The sequence below is a fragment of the Gossypium hirsutum genome, chromosome A08, assembly GCF_007990345.1.
Source record: "Gossypium hirsutum isolate 1008001.06 chromosome A08, Gossypium_hirsutum_v2.1, whole genome shotgun sequence".
Classification (NCBI taxonomy): Eukaryota; Viridiplantae; Streptophyta; class Magnoliopsida; order Malvales; family Malvaceae; genus Gossypium; species Gossypium hirsutum.
In genome coordinates this window covers 5,278,754-5,300,718 of record NC_053431.1, presented here as the reverse complement: position 1 = coordinate 5,300,718, position 21,965 = coordinate 5,278,754, and the positions used below count along the sequence as shown (strand labels likewise).

Sequence of the window (21,965 nt, the reverse complement as noted above, 5' to 3'; positions counted from 1 at the left end):
AATATTTTTTTTTCTAAATCTGGGGTTGTAAAATTTTTCAGGACTGTATTAATGAAGTAAAAGTGGACTTTTTTTTTTACTTACATGGTTTCAATTCTATTCTAAATTAATAAAATGGGTATTTTTCTTATTTTAAAATGTCGCCTAATCAAATTCAACAAATGGATTTCAATTGCTAAATCAAAAGTATAGAGAGACTAAATTCAAAAGTAAAAAGACTAAAAAAAAAAGTATTGGGACTGAAAGTAGAATTAGACATTATCCAAATCTTATTAAATTAAGGTGCGTAAAATTTTGAGTTATCTGTTTGGTTCCGATTATAATAAAAAAGTGTCATTCCCCTCGATTCCAATTATTATTAAATAAAATATCTGTATATTTAATTTAATATATACCTAATAAACACCCAACATTTAATATTAATTATTGTTACCTGTACTAATTACCTAAACCTTTTCGCACTTTGGGTGTAGGGAAAGGCAAAGTCAACTAAAAGAGATCAAGGTCCGATTTATAACTAGAAACAGAGAGGACAAAGCTTAAGTTAATTTAACTTAATGATTAGTTAAGCACTTTGTTTTAAGTACCTAATCCGATTGATACTTCTCTGCTAACACTGCTTGAAATTTCGTTACCTTGGAACTACAATATTAAATTGATTCAACAAGCAATGGAGATTGGGACCATTATAATATGATTTATAAATTAAACTAAAGAAATTGATCCAATTATGTTAAAAGAAGCGGCTAGATATAATAAGAACAATAGCAATAACAAGAAATTTTAACCCTAAATCTATGGGATTAAGCACATTAAAAAATGCATTACTTTTTTGGGTTAATGTCCTTCGTTATTTGAGTTTCTAAATCAATTTTTCCTCTAAGAGTGGACCATGTCGACACCAATGGTCAAACTCTTAGTCATCATCTTGCTAAGCAATGAATCCATCTCTAGCATTCGCCATTTAATGTCGGCTCCTTTCAACGCATCTTTCTACGCTCAGCTAATTAGCATCGCCCATGGAGATAGCATCAATAAGTCTGTGTTTGCTATCAAGAATGACATTGTAGTTAACAATGCAAGTCCAAGGCAAAAGGCGACAGATTTTGAGGTAGAGGGATCCAATAAGAAAGAAGGAATGGCTACGCATTTTAGTGCCATTGAAAGATGACAGCGGACCTATTCTTCCAAAAGATTACACTGTAATTACTTGAAATTATTATCAACTAACTAAAGGTACTCGAATAATAACAGATGGGGAGGGAAAGTTAGAGAATATATAAATATGCAGAAAATAAAATTCTAGAACCAAAATATGAAAAACAGACGGGACCTATAATTGAACAAAAAGAAGAAAGAAGACTTACTAAGCATGATAATGATACAGATAAGGTTCATTCAATATTTGAACAGACAAAATTTCCCGTTTATGTAAACAGAATCATTGATCACCATGTGGAAATTAACGGTCCCACCCAGAGGGCCTTCGCCTTTCTCTTGGTCCATCTCTAGACCTGTTAAAAAAGAGCAAAGTACGAGTGTAATCAGCATAGAAGTTTTCTTAAAAAAACAAGAAAAGCATTGCAGAATGCCATCATGAAATTTCAGTTTTAAAAGAAAAGGAACCTCTCTGAGCTACTCTGGGTAGCGTTTTGTCCAGTATTTTGTGAAGTGTTCAATCCTGATGTAGGAGCAGTGTTGAATGAAGTGGCCATCTGAGACCTATTTATATCTCCACCAATGGTACCGCCAGATACAAATCCAGACAGAGTTGGTCTCCTGATACTTGAACTGTTATTGAAGCCTTGACTTTGAGAGTTTGATGAAGCAGCAACAAAGTTACTCTTCATTTGTGCCATCATGCCAGTTTTGAGAGAATTTACCGCAGCATTTCGACTTTGAACAGCCTGAGATGAAGCATTACCGGATTCTGGATTATATCCAATACCCATGCCATAATCAACTCCACGCACACCTCGACCACTCCTGCAGCCGCCCCTTCCTCTGCCTTTCTTCCCACCTGCATGTTATAGCACACATCACTTCAGAGTTCAATGCACTTGCATTTTTGTTCTTCACAAAAATACAAATGATCATATACATAAAGAAATGGTGATCAACATTTCTTCAGCTGCCTTGCATTTTTGTTCTTCACAAAAGCTAAAACAATCGCATGCACAATAACTACATTGGTATGTCAAAGAGAATCATACCTCCTTTTCTTGCATTACGCTTGGACCTAAATCTCCCGTCCTGTTTATAGACAAGGCAAGTTTTGGGACAAAATTATCATACACATACATCAAATCCGAAATCTACAGATATCAAGAATGAAGAGCTAGGTAACTTTAGAAGATAGTGCCACCAGTCATAGCATTGTTTCAGGAAACTGGAAAGCAATACAGAAGATCACCAAAGTCGAACGAAAAAAAGGATGTTATCCGTTGCTGTCTAATAACTTCAGTGAATGCCATTGACTACAAAATAAATATTAGTTGAAGCAACTGAGTTACCTTCATAGCAAGATCCATCAGTTCCATGGAAACATTCTGCCCAGCAGCAATTAAACTATTTACCAATTCACCAGCAAACCGAGCCTCCTTTTGAGTTATCAGAGTATACGCAATACCATCTTTGTCACCAGCACGACCTGTTCTACCAATACGGTGCACATGCATGTCCATGTCCTTTGCAATATCATAGTTCACAACTGACTTAATTGACTTGATGTCAAGACCACGAGCAGCAACATCAGTTGCGATGAGAACATGGTAGATGCCAGATTTAAACTTTTGTAGAATTTCCATTCGAGAAGCCTGATCTTTATCACCATGAAGGGCAGCAACCTTAAAACCCTTACCAGAGAGCTGAGACTCAATCTCATCAACAGTAGCTTTCTTGGAAGCAAACACCAAAACATCACCCTCATCAATCATTCCAGGTAGCTTCTCAAGAAGCCAGGGTAACTTCTCAGAGTCAGAAGGAATTACATGAACATGCTGAGTAATATCCTCGTTAGCTGTTCCCACTTCTCCAACTGCGACTCTGACTGGGTCACTGAGAATTTCCCTTGCTAACTTTTCAACTTTGCGGGGCATTGTTGCTGAAAATAGTAATGTCTGTCGGTCAGGTCTGATTTGGCCAACAATGGACCTTATTTGAGGCTCAAACCCAAGGTCAAACATTCGATCAGCCTCATCAAGTACCAAATAAGTTGCTCTTGTCATTGTCAGTGCCTTCATTTTTAGCATGTCTATCAATCGACCAGGTGTAGCAACGACTATCTCACATCCTGCCTTAAGTTCCTTGAACTGATCAAGTTTGGACATTCCACCATACACAGCAGAGGCACGTATCCCATAGGCTTTTGCAAATTTCTTTGCTTCCAAGAAGATTTGGTGTGCTAGTTCTCGGGTAGGTGCACATATCACTCCAATTGGACCCTCCTCCTTCTGAAGTTCAGGCTGATCCATGATGTGTACAATCATAGGAAGCACAAAGGAAGCAGTTTTACCAGAACCAGTTTTTGCTATACCAATAACATCCCTCCCAGAGAGGACAATAGGTAAGGCTTGGCACTGAATAGTTGTTGGCTTTTCATACCCTTGTTTTGCAATAGCTCGCATTAGCTCTGGTGCAAAACCACAGTCTTCAAATGTCTTTACAGGTCTTGGGACATCAAAACCAGAAACGCGGATAGCCAAACTCTTTCGGTATTCAGCAACTTCCTGCTCACTCATTCCTGGAAAATGGATTTTTTTGAAGAAAAAGGAGTTTAGGTTCAGAGCAACCTCAATGAAGAATATGATCCTTATATTATGAAAAAAGTGCCACATTATAAATTTATAAGCAATAATGACTAACAGAGACATCATGTATATGATTTCAATTAAATGCCAATACTCTCCTAGGACCTCTGGCTAACGTAAAAGAAATACTATAAATCACTTATGCCTCTAAGTTCTAAATAATATTTACATTTCATACTCTATTCGAACTTTATAAATTATGCTAGTATCATCCAGAACAAAATTAAGTAAATTAAGCTGCATTCGGATAAGTATAAATCCTTGTCCATTGTGAAATAAGCTTTACGTTGCAATCAACCAAGTAATTATAACTATCCAACTAATATTTGATCCACATAATATCATTAATAACAGAACAGTACTACCAATATATATGTTCTTTTCTTCTAGTTCTGAACATCTTAAACTCATAATTATCAGATAATCTGCGATATCAGTTACCTGAAATTGAAGCCTTCTCCTCATAAAAATCTTTATTAAACGGCTCATACTCAATCGAACTGTGATCAAGGGCCGGAATCGGCTCAATCTTCTTCTTGTCTACAACCACGGGATTATCATCAGAATCATACTCCAACAACCCCGCATCTACAGCCTTGGCAGCGGCATAAACCTCCTCATCAGAATCATACCCAGCACGCAAAGCATCCGCCGCCAAGGTCAGCCCAACATCCTTCTTCGACCTCAAAAAACTCTCCACCGGATCATCCTCATCTTCATCCTCTTTATACCTCTCCGCCTTCTCCTTGGGCTTCGGAGGCGGCTTCGCTTTCAAATCCTCCTCAATACCTTGCATGAAGGCGTCGAGAGGGTCGATTTCGTCATCTTCCCCTCCGTTGCCATTGCTGGTGGGGTCATTGGTGTTGGCGTCGTTGGAAGTATCATTGTTATCGGCATAATCGATGTCGTCAAGGTCGTTATCGTCGTAGTTGTCGTGGGAATGACGAGAGGAAGGAGGGACGTATAGACGTTGAGGAGCTTGGGATCGCTCAAAGTTGTAGGTTGATTGACGGTTAATCCCAAACCCTTCGAATCCGAATTTGCGTTTCGACATGTCTGATCCTTCTTTCTTTTACCAAAACCCAATTTTTGTAGGGGGTTTTGGGGATTTCTTTTTTCTCTTTATAGGGTTTGAAATGCAAACGATGAACGCTACTTAGATAACGAAGATTCAATTATTATTGTTTTTGTCAAATGCCGATATCACTCCCTGTATTATGTATAATTTACGAATTTAATCCATATGTTCTAATTTGATCATTTTTATCCTGTATTTACTATTTTTTAAATTTTTTAAATTTTGTCCTTAGTAGTGAAAATTCGAAAGATAATATAAAGATTAAAAAATAATTAAATTGAAGAATAAATATAATTTCTACAACATACGCATACCGATAATACAACATTATTATCTACAATTTATATATATAGTACATAATTAATAGTTAACATTTTTTTATGACATTACAATCTAATTATGCGGTAAAAGTATTATAGAGGTCTCTGTATTAATTGTTAGATTATATTTTGCCCATTTCGCTAAAAATGAACAAGTTAGTCTATGTATGTTAGATCAAATAACAAACTAATCATTTCTATTAAAAATTTCATCTATTTTTTACTGTAAAAAACTGACTAATAAATAATTCAACACATACATATGATGTGCCAGATATATCTCAGTGCTCACATACATGAACCAATTTTTAACTGAAGAACTAATTTATTTTTTAATCTAACATATATAAACTAATTTACCTATTTTTTAGTAAAAATAGCAAAATATAATCTAAACCCTAATATAAGGGATTCTATAGTATTTTTACCACTAAAATATTGTTTATTACAAAATTACATGTAATATGGCAGTTGATAAAAAATTCACTTTATACACTCCTCTAAAGTGAGTATCGAAATGTATGCAATTGTAATAAAAGGAGAACCACTTATCCTAATATTAGATTGTGTGGCACATCTCACTTTGAGTTGCTATTTCCATGCACAACCAATGCCTTAAAATGCTTTAAATTTGTGGCTATTTGCCATTCCCCAACACAATCAAGCTTTTCCTCTTATTCTCCTATTATCCAAGTGAAGAGACCATGGGAATGAACCATTTAATCTTGGCCCTCGTCTCCCTTTCCTGTCTCTTCTCCTTCTCTACTTCTACCTCTACCCCTCCATCTTATTCCTATCATTACTCTTTTTCTCACTCATCATCTTCAGCTCCATCTGCAGCATTTAATGTTCATTTTCCCAAATCTTCCGGAACTCGAATAGACCAAACATTTAATAAATTACCTACATTACCTACCAAAAATGTTGACCCTGGGCTTCAGCAAATCTGTAAAGACACTGACCATCCTGTAGAGTGTATATCAAATATTGTTCCATTCCTAGGTCATAGTAAATTTGTTGCAGAACCCGTATCTGTCCTCAAACTTGAGATTCAAGCAATGGATAACAAGGTTAAGGAAGCCATAGACAAGGCTACGAAACTTATGCAAGATCACTCTACCCAAAAAATGACTGCTTCTTGCCTTGAAACATGCTTGGATAGCTACAAATCCATCCTCGATAGCGATAAGAGAGCCCTTGATGCTCTCTCTTTGCATGACGTTTACCAAGTAAGCATGGAATTAAGTTCCAATATCGAGAATGTACAAACTTGTGAGGATGCATTTCTAGAAGCCAACCTCAAATCGCCGAATATACAAATGGATTCAGTGATACGAAAGATGATTAGCAATACTTTAGCCATTGGTGTCGATAAGGTCCACTTTTAGAGTAAACAAAGGAGATTAAGCCTAGAATTTGATTTGTAGGCCTTAGTTAATAGAGGATATTATGTATTTATATCCTCTCATTTTAAAAGCCTCTAATGGTTCCTTAATTATTAGTGATTATTAACCCTTCATCTTGTTTACAATTTCTTTGAAGGGTTGTTTTTCATTTTTCATTTTAATGTTAATTTTCCAATGGGCCATTGTGTTTTCTTCTTCTTTGCAATAAGGAATATTGAGAATTTTTTAAAACCATTTATTAAAGACCAACATTTAAAATTTTATAGTTTATGTTGATTGAGTCTTAACTCGATTGGTATGAGCATTTTTACTAATGTAGGAGGATATGGGTTCGAGTGCATTAAAGTGCATTATCTTTTTATTTATGGGTTTGAGAGGGATTATGGGTAGTTCTCATCGTTGTATTAAAAATATAGTAGATATGATAAAAACTTCATTCTATATTTCACCCAACTTATTATATGTTCAATAATTTTATCTCTCAATCCATAATATATTTTTCATAATGATTCAATTTAGATAGAAATTTGTGTGTTTGTAACATATGCGTATTAAATCTTTTGTGTGTGTTTGACTTATTATAAATTTATATATAAATTTTAGATATCGATAATTTATTTATGGTAAATTATCCGTTAATTACTCTAAATAGGGGTAATTCTTATTTAAGTCATTTCAGAATTTTTTTTGTTAATTTGGTCATCACCATTAGAGAAATTGATCAAATTGGTCGCTCTACCATTAACTATTAACTGGCTAATTTTTTTTAACGACAGTAACCAAAATAGGAATGATGTTTATTTAGAGTAACTAACACCGTAACTTACCCATTTGTTTATATAAAATTTCAAAAATTCAATGTTATATCTCGTTTTATTTTAATTTTTTTATGTATTCATTTCATATCTTAATTAATTTCATATTTTATAAGTTTGCTATAATGATTCGATTTTATATTTGAATTCATCTATATAAAAATCGATTTGTATCTACTATACATTTACATAATTAATTAAATATTATGTTCGAAAATTAAATTTTATGTATATATAAAGGCTCTTAGGAAGACAAATAGTAAAATTTTGCTATTAGTCCCTATTCTATATGTAAGCTATGGATTTAATTCATGTACTCTAATTTAGTTAATTTTAGTATTTATATTTTTTGAATTTTGAAATTTCAATGGAACCCAAATAATAGAAGTTAAAGCCATTCGTTCAAATTTTGCTATCAGTCTTGTACTATGTGTAAGTTGTGAATTTGGTCCTTATTTTCTAATTTGATCATTTTTAATCTTTACACTTTTTCAAAATTTGAAATTTCAATCTAGTTGTCGTTAAACTTTATGGGTTTCCAATATAATATATCGTTTATGAATTATAAGTAAGAACTTTATGGGTTTGGTTTCCTATTTGACAATGTTTGCACAAGTAGGGTTCACACAATCTTCTTGACGTACTCTTGTCCTTCCTTGCGCTAACTCATCTTGAGAATTTATACACCTTTTGCATCGACAAAATTCTCCATTTCTATCGATTGTGCTATAGGCTACAATACCAATTGATTTTTATTTACCCATTTGTAATGATTTCTTGCAAGATGGAATGTTACCTTTTTTGCCAGTAGAATGTACGCAAATTACCTTAGCATTTGTTGTCATTGCAGATTCACTTATGGCGAATTAATTTGAGAAAGCTCATGCATAGAGATTCACACTTGGAGAATTTCTCTTACATGCAGATTTACACTTAGAGTCTTATATACACGGAATTCAGCTTAGCGAACATATACCTACAAACCTTACTTACGCATATTTATAAACGAAATCATAATCGTAGGTCCATACATATGGCATCTTACTTGTGAACTTGATAAACCATAAAAGTAATCCCATGCTTAGCATGTTTTTGGATGATGTATTATTTAATTTAGCGAATTTGATGCTCTTAATCCTTTAATTTCATGTTTTATACTTTGGAAAGCATAGGGGAACAAAAGGAGCAGAAAACGGGCCAAAAAGGGCAAAACGGGCTGATTTAAAGATCCACACGGCCAAGACTACTTCAACACGGGCTGAGCACACGCTCATGTGAGCCACACGGGCTGGCCACACGTCCATGTGGCAGCCCGTGTTGATATTGCTCCCTGTTTCCCAAACACGTGAAAAATCTAATTTTTAGGGTTTCTAAGCATTCTAAAGTCTATAAATACATACTAGAAGAGGACCTAAGGGGACACACAGAGTAGAAAGCAAAAATTACTAGAAGAAAGCCATTGGAATCATCTCAGAAGCAGATCCACTTCAAGATTGAAGATTTCTATTCAAATTTCTCTCGAAGTTTATTTGGGGTTTTCATGTCTTGTTGTTTGTCTAAATTTGAGATGTTTTCCTTTTACATTATGAACTAAACTCCCTAAATACCTAGGGAGGATGAAACCTACTATGGATCTTATTATTTAATTATTTGAATTACACGATAAATACTTGTTCTTGTGCTTAATTATGTGTTCTTAATCCTTGCCTTAATATTTTTAAGATATTAATCCAAGTTTGATGTGCTTATTTAGTGGAGCAAAAGTCCCCGTTTAAGAGTAGATCTAGCATAATTAAGCGGAGTTGCATGCAATCCTAGAAATAGGACGACATAAATCTGCCGGATTAGAGTCAAATCTAATAAGGGAATCCATAGATCGAGTTAATGCGACGATAGGGGTTTTAATTAGAAAGATATTTCAATTAATCAACCTAGAGTCAGTTGTTCTTAGTCTCGAAAGAGATATTAGCATAATTTAGGGATTTCTACAGATCAAGACAAGTGAATAAATCGTTTAATTCAGAGTCAGAATAATAAGTGAAATCTAGGTGAATTCTTTCCTGAGTATTGTCTCTCTCATTGGTTTTCTTATGTATTTTTCTAATTCGCTCTCTATCGCGTTCATAGTTAATTAGTTAGTTAATTTTAGATTAAAACAAATCCCTTTAATTATAGGCTAAATAATAGAAAGATAGTTATTACTAGTACTTTTAGTCTTCGAGGATACGATATTCCGGACTCACCATAACTATACTACCATTCGATAGGTGCGCTTGCCTTCGTCGAAATACTAGTTAGTTTCGTGACCCATCAGAACTTTATCTTAAATAATAGTTGTTGCCAGACACTTGTTGGTGGATTGTTACTACGGACTCTCAATTTAAAGATAGTCCTTGACAGACTCCAACGTGAAGAAGATCCTGCGATTTTGACTTAATATAACTAGTTCATACAAACTTTCGTATCTTGAACATAAGAATAAGCCCATGTAGTTTCTTGCTTAGATAATAGTCTATATTGACTCTTATAAAAGATAGTCTTTTTGATATCTTAAACTTGAAACATGAGAATGAGATCAGTAGACTGTCATAACTTAAACCATAAAGATAAATCCAGTGGACTATCATACATATAAATTCATATAAAAGATTAATTGATGCGAACTCACATATGGCGAACTCATGCATGTGGATCTATAAGTGAATACTTACATACATACAGATTCATAGAAGAAACTTCATAAATGTAGAGGATTCATGCTTACGAATTCACAGAAGAAACTTTATGAACAAAGCGAATTCATACATGTGGACTTTGTCCCAAACTTCGTATAGAGAAATCTCATGTATAACTTTGATGTAAAGCTTAAAGATCAAGTCCAAAGGACTTTTATAACTTACATATACCATGGCCTTTGACTTGCTTATACATATAAGGGTTAAAGCCTTAGACTTCACAGAGTCTCTTACTTATATAGAACCTCTGTAGGGTTTTCATATGCTTGTGCACATATATCTCCATATAGTCTAATTGAACCTTCGCAAAGTCGAAAACCATACAAATACATTATTTGTACAATCTGCTTGAACCACCACAAAGTCAGATAACACGTGGCACAAAGTGCATAACGTGATATTTCATCTTTTATCTGCCAAAGCATCCCTCTATACTTCACATATCATCCATATTTATGACAAACATATAACAAGCATTCAACTGATCATTCTATTAATAACACAAATATCATACCAAACATACTATTTAGCGAGTCATTTCAATAATAACTACTTCAGTAATTATTTACTAGTGAAAGTCTAACAAAACAACGAACTGATACGTACAATCAAACATGCATCTGATAGTCATCATTTTGCTTACTTCAATCGTACAACAAACAATCTCACCATAATTCAACTGATCATTAGCAGAACATGAAGTCAAACACAATATAACAACACAATGCTGATATATATATTTATATATAAATAAAGCAACAACAAAGAGTTTGAGTTCAGAAACTCACTAGCAAAATACTTGAAAGCTGATACCAGTTACACCTGCTTAGTTTTTCTTTATCACCTGAGTCTACTCCTTATTAGCTAACAATTTACTAAACTCTCAATCACTTAAGTTGATACTTTATTTTCGCCCTCGATGCAGATTACTTCTTAACTTTTCTCTCTTACAGAACAAACCAGAGAAGAAGATGAAAGAAAGAAAGAAAAATGAATATGGGAATGAGATAATCCTCCTATATATAATTTTTCCACTACTGTTTCCCTTAATCCAAAGTCGGCTAGTATTATTAATACCCTTAATTATAATGTTTCCAACTAAAAGAAAACTCGGTTCAAATGTAACGAAACAATCAATTGAAATCTAACTATTTGCCAAGAGTCTATCAGATTTATTAATTTACACTAGAACCTGCTTAAACAAATGGTTTTCTAATTTAATACCTACAATTGTCGAGGCACCTCAACCTTTAACATTTTTGGGTGGGACAATAATCTTTATCTTTTCTGATTCTTTCATACAAATAAAACTAACTCTCAATGTTACAAATAAAAATAAAACTATATATATATATATAAAGAGATCAAATTATACAATGTGTAAATGTTGAGGGTTAATTTTGTTAGAATAAAGACTAAATTGACACAATGTACAAATATTGAGGGTTTAAGTTTCTATTATGCCAATTTTAAAAGTTGCCAAGTTATATTTTTGTTAGGAATTTAACCACTAGTGGCCAAAAGAGAAAAAAAGTCTAATAATTAAGTGATTGTTTTGCAAATTTTCATAGTTGGATGACCAAAAAATAATTTACCAATAATTAGATGACTACCAGTATAATTTACCCTAAAATTAATAAAGGAAAGGAAAATGGAATAACTTATCATTTTTGTTTGAATAACTCAAAAAAGAAAAGAAAGGAAAGCATTAATTATAATGAAAATTTACAATTACAACTATTTATAATAGAAAGAAAAGACAAAAAAGAAAAAAAAAACCTTTATATCCTAAAGTTTTGTTTTTGTTTTTTTTTTCCTTGGCTTTTCGCCCAAATTGAAGTAATGTAAATAGAAAAAAAATATATATATATATATATATATATATATATAAGTTTTCAAGTAGGGGAGTAATTTCCTACAATTTTCCTTACCTGGACTAAAAGTCTATCCAAATAAAAAAAGGATAATTTACACCAACAATCCTTAAACTTTATTTAAAACCAGGTTTCAAACACTCAATTTTCAATTATTACGTAATTTTGAACAAATTTTAGAAATGATAATTTTTGTTGCTTTACTATATTCAATTTTAAACAAAGTGTTATGATATTGTTAAAAGAGGAAGACATCGATCCTAAAAAAGATTAATCTTCATATACCATAAAATGGACATGGACCATACTTTGAGATATATATTATATAAACCCAATTTCCCTCGTTAGCTTAGATAAGAGAAATATATCTAAATAAATAAAAGAATAAACTACACTTAAAGTCATAAACTATTAGTAAATTTATATTTAGGTTACTCAACTTTTAAAAGTTATAAAATGGTTATTGAACTATTTGAAAGATTTTATTTAAGTCATTAGGCTATTGAGTTTTTTTCATTTATTATTATTTAAGTTTGGCTAGCAAGCTTCAATCGACGGTTTAATGATCAGTACGGTAGATCAGTACCCATGAACGAGTAGAAAAATATACCTTAGATCCAATTCGATTTGATGGTCAGTGTCAAAGATCAAGGAAGAAAGTTGTTTAGATTTTGGTACATAAATCTGTGATATTCAAAGTAGTTTCATAAAAAAAATTGAACAATAGAAGAGAATGAGAATGAGAGCTTTTGATTGCTACAGGAAGTGTTCGAATAGTAAAGTGACCATTTTGTAACCTTTTGAAGTTGAGTGACTAAAATGTAAATTTACTAATAATTTAAGTGACCTTGCGTGAAATTTGCCCTAAAATAAAAAGCTTTCCCTGCTTTGCTTTCCCTTCCCCTCTCCTACTCCAATCCAAACATAAGCTTAATATTACAAATTTAAAGTAGCAGTGTTTATTGTTTTGATTTCTAAATTAGGAAAAGAAAATTCGCAAAACCCCTATGAAATTTGGGTTTTGGTAAGAGAAAGAAGGATCAGACATGTCGAAACGCAAATTCGGATTCGAAGGGTTTGGGATAAACCGTCAATCAACCTACAACTTCGAGCGATCCCAAGCTCCTCAACGCCTTTACGTCCCTCCTTCCTCTCGTCATTCCCACGACAACTACGAAGATAACGACCTTGACGACATCGATTATGCCGATAACAACGATACCTCCAACGACGCCGACACCAGTGACCCCACCAGCAATGGCAACGGAGGGGAAGATGACGAAATCGACCCTCTCGACGCCTTCATGCAAGGTATTGAGGAGGATTTGAAAGCGAAGCCGACTCCGGAGCCCAAGGAGAAGGCTGAGAGGTATAGAGACGATGAAGATGAGGATGATCCAGTGGAGAGTTTTTTGAGGTCGAAGAAGGATGTTGGGCTGACATTAGCGGCGGATGCTTTGCGTGCTGGGTATGATTCGGATGAGGAGGTTTATGCCGCTGCCAAGGCTGTAGATGCGGGTTTGTTGGAGTATGATTCTGATGATAATCCCGTGGTAGTCGACAAGAAGAAGATCGAGCCGGTTCCAGCCCTTGATCACAGTTCCATTGAGTATGAACCGTTTAATAAAGATTTTTATGAGGAGAAAGCCCCAATTTCAGGTAACTGATATCGCAAGTTATCTGATAATTATGAGTTTTAGATCTTCAGAACTAGAAGAAAAAACAAACCATATATATTGGATGGTATTATTCGGTTATGAATGATATTAGTCGGATAATTACAATTACTTGCAGTTTGACTATGGCTTGGTTAATTGCGATGTATGCAACCTTTTATACTTATCTGAATGCAGCTTAATTACTTGATTATCTTCTAAAGGATACTAGCAAGTTTATAAAGTTAGAATAGAGTGTGAAATCTAAATATGATTTAGAACTTAGAGGCATCAGTGATTTATAGTATTTCTTTTACGTTAGACACGGATCCTAGGAGATTATTGGCATTTTATTGAAAATCATATACTTCATGACTCTGTTAGTCATTGTTGCTTATAAATTTATAATGTGGCACTTTTTTCATAATATAAGGATATTCTTCATTAAGCTTGCTCTGAGTCTAAACTCTTTTTTCTTCAAAAAAATCTCTTTTCTAGGAATGAGTGAGCAGGAAGTTTCTGAATACAGAAAGAGTTTGGCTATTCGTGTTTCTGGTTTTGATGTCCCAAGACCTGTTAAGACATTTGAAGACTGTGGTTTTGCACCCGAGTTAATGCGTGCTATTGCGAAACAAGGGTATGAAAAGCCAACAACTATTCAGTGCCAAGCCTTACCAATTGTCCTCTCTGGGAGGGATGTTATTGGTATAGCAAAAACTGGTTCTGGTAAAACTGCTTCTTTTGTGCTTCCTATGATTGTCCACATTATGGATCAGCCTGAACTTCAGAAGGAGGAAGGTCCAATTGGAGTGATATGTGCACCTACCCGAGAACTAGCACACCAAATCTTCTTGGAAGCAAAGAAATTTGCAAAAGCCTATGGGATACGTGCCTCTGCTGTGTATGGTGGAATGTCCAAACTTGATCAATTCAAGGAACTTAAGGCAGGATGTGAGATAGTCGTTGCTACACCTGGTCGATTGATAGACATGCTAAAAATGAAGGCACTGACAATGACGAGAGCAACTCATTTGGTACTTGATGAGGCTGATCGAATGTTTGACCTTGGGTTTGAGCCTCAAATAAGGTCCATTGTTGGCCAAATAAGACCTGACCGTCAGACATTACTATTTTCAGCAACAATGCCCCGCAAAGTTGAAAAGTTAGCAAGGGAAGTTCTCAGCGACCCAATCAGAGTCACAGTTGGAGAGGTGGGAACAGCTAACGAGGATATTACTCAGCATGTTCATGTAATTCCTTCTGACTCTGAGAAGTTACCCTGGCTTCTCGAGAAGCTACCTGGAATGATTGATGAGGGTGATGTTTTGGTGTTTGCTTCCAAGAAAGCTACTGTTGATGAGATTGAGTCTCAGCTCTCTAGTAAGGGTTTTAAGGTTGCTGCCCTTCATGGTGACAAAGATCAGGCTTCTCGAATGGAAATTCTACAAAAGTTTAAATCTGGCATCTACCATGTTCTCATTGCAACTGGTGTGGCTGCTCGTGGTCTTGACATCAAGTCAATTAAGTCAGTTGTGAACTATGATATTGCAAAGGACATGGACATGCATGTGCACCGTATTGGTAGAACAGGTCGTGCTGGTGACAAAGATGGCATTGCTTATACACTGATAACGCAAAAGGAGGCTCGGTTTGCTGGTGAATTGGTAAATAGTTTAATTGCTGCTGGGCAGAATGTTTCCATGGAACTGATGGATCTTGCTATGAAGGTAACTCAGTTACTTCAACTAATATTTATTTTGTAGTCAATGGCATTCACTGAAGTTCTTAGAAAATGATGGATAACATCCTTTTTTTCGCTTCGACTTTGGCGGTCTTCTGTATTGCTTTCCAGTTTCCTGAAACAATGCTATGACTGGTGGCACTATCCTATAAAGTTACCTAGTTCTTCATTCTTGATATCTGTAGATTTCGGATTTGATGTATGTGTATGATAATTTTTCCCGATACTTGCCTTGTCTATTAACAGGATGGGAGATTTAGGTCCAAGCGTAATGCAAGAAAAGGAGGTGGGTTCTCTTTGACATACCATCGTAGTTATTACGCATGCAATTGTTTTATCTTTTGTGAAGAACAAAAATGCAAGGCAGCTGAAGAAATGTTGATCACCATTTCTTTATGTATATGATCATTTGTATTTTTGTGAAGAACAAAAATGCAAGTGCATTGAACTCTGAAGTGATGTGTGCTATAACATGCAGGTGGGAAGAAAGGCAGAGGAAGGGGCGGCGGTGGGAGTGGTCGAGGTGTGCGTGGAGTTGATTTTGGTCTGGGTATTGGATATAATCCAGAATCCTGTAATGCTTCATCTCAGGCTGTTCAAAGTCGAAATGCTGCCGTAAATTCTCTCAAAACTGGCATGATGGCATAAATGAAGAGTAACTTTGTTGCTGCTTCATCAAACTCTCCAAGTCAAGGCTTCAATAACAGTTCAAGTATCAGGAGACCAACTTTATCTGGATTTGTATCTGGCGGTACCATCGGTGGAGATATAAATAGGTCTCAAATGGCCACTTCATTCAGCACTGCTCCTACATCAGGATTGAACACTTCACAAAATACTGGACAAAACACTACCCAGAGGAGCTCCGAGAGGTTTCTTTTAACCTCTCTTTCTTCAACTGAAATTTCATGATGGCATTCTGCAATACTTTTCTTGTTTTTTTCAAGAAAACTTCTATGCTGATTACACTCATACTTGGCTCTTTTTTGACAGTTCTAGAGATAGACCAAGAGAAAGGCGAAGGCCCTCTGGGTGGGACCGTTAGTTTCCACACATTGATCGATGATGCTGTTTACATAAATGGGAAATTTGTCTGTTCAAATATTGAATTAACCTTATCTGTATCATTATCATGCTTAGTAAGTCCTCTTTCTGCTTTTTATTCAGTTATAGGTCCTGTCTGTATTTTATATTTTGGTTCTAGAATTTGATTTTCTTCATATTTATATTTCTCTAACTTTCCTTCTCCATCTGTTCTTGTTTAAGGAGTATCTTTAGTTAGTTGATAGAGTTGATAACAATTTCAAGTAATTGCAGTGTAATCTTTCGGAAGAATAGGTCTTTCAATGACACTAAATTGCATAGCCATTCCATGACTATCATGAATAAAGCAAACAGCAATGTGATCATCATAAGAGGAAAAGGTAAAAGAAGAAAGAATTGTGATTGATGGATCTCACATATGCTTTATGGGAATTGTAGACAGTTTTAAGGTTTTCTTTACTAAGAAATGTCATAATCTATAATAAGTTAAAAGGATTTGTAGTTATTGAGATTTGAACTTTAAATTTAGGTTTAGATGCTATTTCTTTAAGGATGACTACAAATTAATTAGTTTATAATAAATTGTTTGGTTATAAATACCAGTTATGATTGTTATTCTTTTTTCTTTCTTTCTTTCTTTACCTGTACTCCTGGTGCATACAGTGCGTTGCCTAGTGCACAGTGTTTGTATGGCGTTTGATTGTTGGAAAGCAGAATGATATTGAAGTAGGGAAATCTGAATCAAGGTGTTGTACATGATTTATGCCTTTGGACATTTCATCCTTCTTATTCCTTTGAATTTCCTCAATTTTATAATCCAACCATCAGGGGGCACACGATTGAGGTACCTGAACTTGTCTTCATTACTAAGGGTTCAGGAGAGTTTTATGGTTCCCTTAGTAAAGAAACATTGTATTGACTTGCTATTGAAGCATATGGAAGCAGAGATAAATCCTGAAACTACGGCTGGGCATTGGTACTCGCTGAGTATTGCAAGATTCTGTAGAACAACCATTGTGTTGATTCTGACGCCTATCATTGGCTGCTAATTTGGGATAATTATAAGATCTGACCAAAAAATTGATCTACCAAAATGAGCATCAACACAGGGTCCTAAACACGAGGCAAGAAAAAGGAACACTGATGGCGACCAGAAACTGGACTTGTAAGTTGCCTCTTATCCAGCTGATTATACTAGATTACAAATACAATGTCCATTAGCATATTAAAACAGACTTACAAACAAATTCCAAGAGAAGAAATGAAAACAATATAGTATGATAGCAGAAAAAGGAAAACCAAAAGTGTAACCAGACTAATTTCCAAGAAGCCTGGCCAATGGACCTTGAGTAATGCCAGCCACAATAATGTATAAAGTACAAGAAGGAATGCACTATATTTCTTCTGACCCATTTTTACTGATGGCGCTGAAACTATGTTTGGAATGACAGTGGTGAAAAACTTCTTTGCTTGTGTTTGATTTTAGACGCTTTGTTTCAGAGTCACACTGCGGATCGCTATTGAAGATTTAGGCCTATAATGCTCATCTGTATCCACTTCTTCGATTTCCTGAGCAAAAAAAATTGCAAAACACAAAAGATATAATCTAAGTGCAACTTCTTAGGTACATGACACACATGAAAGAGAGATAGTATGAAACATGTAATTAGTAACCAAAGAAGAAGAAAGGAAAGAAATTGAAGTTTGTTTGCTACCTGAACAATATCCTCTCCCTTAACGACCTTCCCAAACACAATAAGCTTCTCATTTAGATCTGGGATTGGTGCAGTTGTGATGAAAAGCTCAAATGCTCCATTATCATGCTTCTTCTTAGAAGTTCCAAGCATGAATGCTTCATGCTTCAAACTGGAAGAACATCACAACATTATTAAAAAGCATGCATTGCCTGCCCTTTGACAGGATGGTAAAGTAATGGGGCAAAATTAGTTTAATCACCAATGTACTAACCTGGTATCAAGTTGGCTGTAATGCTTTCCTTTCAAAGTCCAGTCCTCGGCTGCTTCCAGCTTGTCACTATCCCCAGCTTGAATAACATAGTGCTTTATAACATGGCGAAAAAGCATTCCATTGAAGTGCCCTTTGTGACTGCAGATAAATCGATTCATGATAGTGAGGATGACTTTTGAATGCACATTTTGTTCCTTTACACAGGTTAACAACATTCAGATGCACACCATGTTCAGCTAGAGGAAGGGAAGATGTGTATTTAAAAATAAAAAGAAAAGAACGAAAATCCAGCACTTCCTAGAGGTAGTTGGATGCTTGATTATACAATTATTCAAATTAACAAACCATGCATTTTGCACATCTATCACCCACGCCAACTTGAAAGTACAAACAAATGGTCAAACCGTTCTATGCCCAAAGATGCCAGATAAAACAATAAATGAAAGGCTAAACTTGAGTTAGAACAGAACATGAACTAGATGGAGACTCCTACATTAATTCCTTAAAATGGATTTGCAGCTTAAACCAAACGTTCAGCATGGTGGCTACTAGTTAACATGATATTGATAAATTTCTCATGCTTCCTCGATATGTATGGCAGAAAGCAGAAGGTAATTCTGAATAAAGGGGAATGTGATATACAGAAAATGAATCAATGTATTTTTGACTCTTCCACAAGCAGGATCTAATCAGCTCTATCTATATCCTTATTTCCGATCAAATATTTACCTTGTTGAATTTTATGATAGTTCTACATAAAGAAAATCCATCATTACACTTACCATAAATCAAGGAATTGATCAACAACCTCAGGAAAATTGTCCTTGAAGAGCTCCACAGTTATAGAGCCTTTTGCAGTATCTAAAATCTAGTCATAGAAGGGGGGAAAAAGAGTCAAGTCAGTAGATAAAACTCAAATAGGATTCAAATGTACAAGCCTAAAACCAAGATCAACTAGTCAGTGAACATCCCAGCCAACCTGTTAAGATTATAAGATAAAATTGATTCTCTAAGGAAGGTCTAAACAAGAAAGAGTTCTTTTTCTCCTAAGAGACATATTATAGATTTATGTTTTCTTAATAGATGCTGCAATTACAAGTAATAGCATAAAAATAGAAATTGTTTCTTAATGTCTTTTTAATAAATTCATGTACTCAGAGAAGCAAGTATCTGCAAGTTATTTGCACAGGAAAAGAAAATCAAACTATAAGTCAATCATTCATGTTCCGTTTTACAACATCGTTTCCTGAAACTAAGCACAGCACATTCCAGGCAAGTAGAACAAAGAGTAGACATTATTCACTTGGGCATAAAGCACTAATCAAAGAGAGCTTGCCAAGTAAGGAAACCTACAGCATATCCAGGGAGATCAGATTTCTTCAAATCCACGAAAGAGTTGTCAGTGTCACCCTACCAGTCACAGGCAGCCAGAGTCAATATAGAATATCCGAATAAACAATAAAGACAAAAGGAGAACTTCCTCGTAGTGTAAAGCATGTAAACTATGGATACATATGCAAACAATAACGGCAAAAAGTAGCCTTGAAATGTCCTAAAAGGATGATATATAGATATTGGGCAAAGACTATCAAGAAACCCATTATAGAATAAATAAACAAATTTCTATGAAGAGTGTACCTTAAAAACTGATTGCCTGTACTCAATTTGAGTTCTTGACCTAAAGACAAGAAAACTGGGTCAAATTCCATCAAATAAGAAACATTAACCCTAATTTATTCTCCACAAGCAGTTCCATTCCTAGATTTCCTTCTCTGGAATTAGCAGTTCATGCAGTACAACAAATAAATCAACATTATTTTCGAGAAAATAATATAGTTTACAAACATTGCAGCACCAAATCCCATTCTTATTATTTCCAATTATAGCCAATACAAAAATTGCAACTCACCTTTGAGACCAATGTCTGTACGTAGCATAGAGAAAAAACACAGTCACAACAACAATCAAACTATAGAGTATAATTGTTATAACACTGATTCGAGCTGGCCCTTTCTTCTTTTTGCTTTGTTGTAGCAAAGCTTGTGGTTTGATCCTCGCCATCAACTCAAATCTTCAGTTCCAACAATAAAATCCTGAATAATTATTATTTTCAAGTAAAAAGACGTCAGTATCAAATCCTAAGTCAATAAAGTCATTACCAACTATGGAACAGTACATATATGATGAAATTTCAAAGTTTAAAAAATGTATGTAAACAATTCATAACTAAATTTATTGCTTTATTCGGAAGATTTGGAACAACATAAAGAAAGTTCATAGCATTTAGAAACAAAGCTAAAGTTGAAACATCCTAAGATCTGAGAATATATGAAAGCTTACGGAAAGCAACAAAACAGAAAAGATAATTTCTGACTTCAACTTTTCACCCCTGCTGAAAGAATAAATTAAAAAAAAATAGAGAAAGAGAATTTTCTCGAGAAAACAGCAGATTAAGCCTCAAAATTTCAAATCGGTTATTATAAAATCAATCGAGAGAGAGAGAGAGAGAGAATACATGTATATTCCTTTTTTGGCGTGAATTTTCTGGAAAGAGAAAACGTTTTGAAGAAATTGTTTTGTTTCGCCCGGTTATTCTAATTTCTTCAAAGTCGTAATTTGAATTCTACTTCCATTCGTTTAACGACAAAAAGAAATGGAAAAAGTAAGGAAGAAATTAATTAAGAGCTATTGGGCCTATAACTACTACTTATAGGCCTTTTATTGGGCCTGATAAAATTGTTACTTGGATTTCAGTTTTGGGTCTAATATGAAATGCGTATGATATAGAATACTTCATATATTATAGAAAATTAAGTAAACTAATGTAGATGTCATCCAATTATGATTTTTTATTTTTTGGTAATCAAATTATAAAAATTCACAAATTGGTCATTCAATTACTAGTAAATTTCTTTTTTGGTTTCCTAACTATAAAAAGTTACAAAAATGTCATCCAAATATTCAATTTTGTCTTTTTAGTCACCAATGAGCTACCATAAAAAATGAAAACACCTAAAAAACCAAGATAGATGAGTGACCACAAAAAAAATTTACTAATAATTGGGTAACCAAAAAAGAAAAAAAACTATAATTGGGTGACTATTAATATAGTTTGAAGAGAATCAGGGCAGGCCGAGATGGCCAAAGCTGTATAGCCTAAGAAGAGGTGGACTTGCAAAACAAAAAAGAATATTACTATAGCACTATAGCACTAGACTTAAGCCCAAATGCCTTGAAAATGAAATGAAATAAATAGTAATTATTATAATTATTCCAGAAATTTTAATAAATATATTGCAGCAATTGACCAAGTCCAAGTGCCTTGCAAATGAAATGAAATAAATAGTGATTATTATAATTATCCCCAAAAAAAAATTGTTGCAGCATAAGACTCAAGTCCAAGGGTCCTAAACATGAAGAGAAATAAATAATGATTTTTATAATTTTCTTGGAAAAGAAAAACAAAACTAGACTCAAACCCAAATGCATCGAAAGTGAAATTAAAAAAAAAAACTAGTTA

At 34.3% G+C, this 21,965-nt stretch overlaps 4 protein-coding genes across 10 annotated transcripts; 2 read left to right on the top strand and 2 right to left on the bottom strand.

Moving 5' to 3' along the window:
* Nucleotides 1-626: 626 nt before the first annotated feature.
* On the bottom strand, nucleotides 627-4,996 carry LOC107949521 (DEAD-box ATP-dependent RNA helicase 24). 5 transcript variants are annotated; one of them, XR_001697772.2, is made up of 6 exons: nucleotides 4,251-4,957; nucleotides 2,514-3,742; nucleotides 2,214-2,253; nucleotides 1,627-2,020; nucleotides 1,368-1,514; nucleotides 627-1,200 (listed from the first exon to the last, which is right to left on the bottom strand). XR_001697772.2 is itself a non-coding variant. In XM_016884192.2 (5 exons), exons 1-5 carry the CDS (start codon nucleotides 4,861-4,863, stop codon nucleotides 1,463-1,465), a joined length of 2,328 nt encoding a protein of 775 aa, XP_016739681.1. In that variant the 5' UTR covers nucleotides 4,864-4,996; the 3' UTR covers nucleotides 1,340-1,462. The 5 variants fall into 5 exon arrangements, 2 of the variants coding, with proteins under 2 accessions (XP_016739681.1, XP_040931650.1); XR_001697771.2 differs by having other exon boundaries at nucleotides 627-1,179; XR_001697773.2 differs by having other exon boundaries at nucleotides 627-1,049.
* Nucleotides 4,997-5,856: 860 nt separating this feature from the next.
* On the top strand, nucleotides 5,857-6,847 carry LOC107953563 (uncharacterized). Its single transcript, XM_016888909.2, has one exon. The coding sequence runs from the start codon at nucleotides 5,912-5,914 to the stop codon at nucleotides 6,593-6,595; it is 684 nt and encodes a 227-aa protein (XP_016744398.2). The 5' UTR covers nucleotides 5,857-5,911; the 3' UTR covers nucleotides 6,596-6,847.
* Nucleotides 6,848-12,931: 6,084 nt separating this feature from the next.
* Nucleotides 12,932-16,909, top strand: LOC107949504 (DEAD-box ATP-dependent RNA helicase 24). The gene is made up of 6 exons (XM_041075714.1): nucleotides 12,932-13,696; nucleotides 14,191-15,419; nucleotides 15,680-15,719; nucleotides 15,912-16,305; nucleotides 16,427-16,572; nucleotides 16,751-16,909. Exons 1-4 carry the CDS (start codon nucleotides 13,084-13,086, stop codon nucleotides 16,079-16,081), a joined length of 2,052 nt encoding a protein of 683 aa, XP_040931648.1. The 5' UTR covers nucleotides 12,932-13,083; the 3' UTR covers nucleotides 16,082-16,305; nucleotides 16,427-16,572; nucleotides 16,751-16,909.
* Nucleotides 16,910-17,625: 716 nt separating this feature from the next.
* Nucleotides 17,626-21,102, bottom strand: LOC107949511 (peptidyl-prolyl cis-trans isomerase CYP21-4). 3 transcript variants are annotated; one of them, XM_041075715.1, is made up of 9 exons: nucleotides 20,961-21,076; nucleotides 20,786-20,837; nucleotides 20,355-20,538; nucleotides 20,084-20,123; nucleotides 19,799-19,855; nucleotides 19,228-19,313; nucleotides 18,446-18,583; nucleotides 18,193-18,343; nucleotides 17,626-18,046 (listed from the first exon to the last, which is right to left on the bottom strand). In XM_041075715.1, the coding sequence occupies exons 3-9, from the start codon at nucleotides 20,504-20,506 to the stop codon at nucleotides 17,960-17,962; spliced, it is 711 nt and encodes a 236-aa protein (XP_040931649.1). In that variant the 5' UTR covers nucleotides 20,507-20,538; nucleotides 20,786-20,837; nucleotides 20,961-21,076; the 3' UTR covers nucleotides 17,626-17,959. The 3 variants fall into 3 exon arrangements, with proteins under 3 accessions (XP_040931649.1, XP_016739669.1, XP_016739663.1); XM_016884180.2 differs by having other exon boundaries at nucleotides 20,786-20,834; XM_016884174.2 differs by lacking the exon at nucleotides 20,786-20,837 and having other exon boundaries at nucleotides 20,961-21,102.
* Between the last annotated feature and the right edge of the window lie 863 nt (nucleotides 21,103-21,965).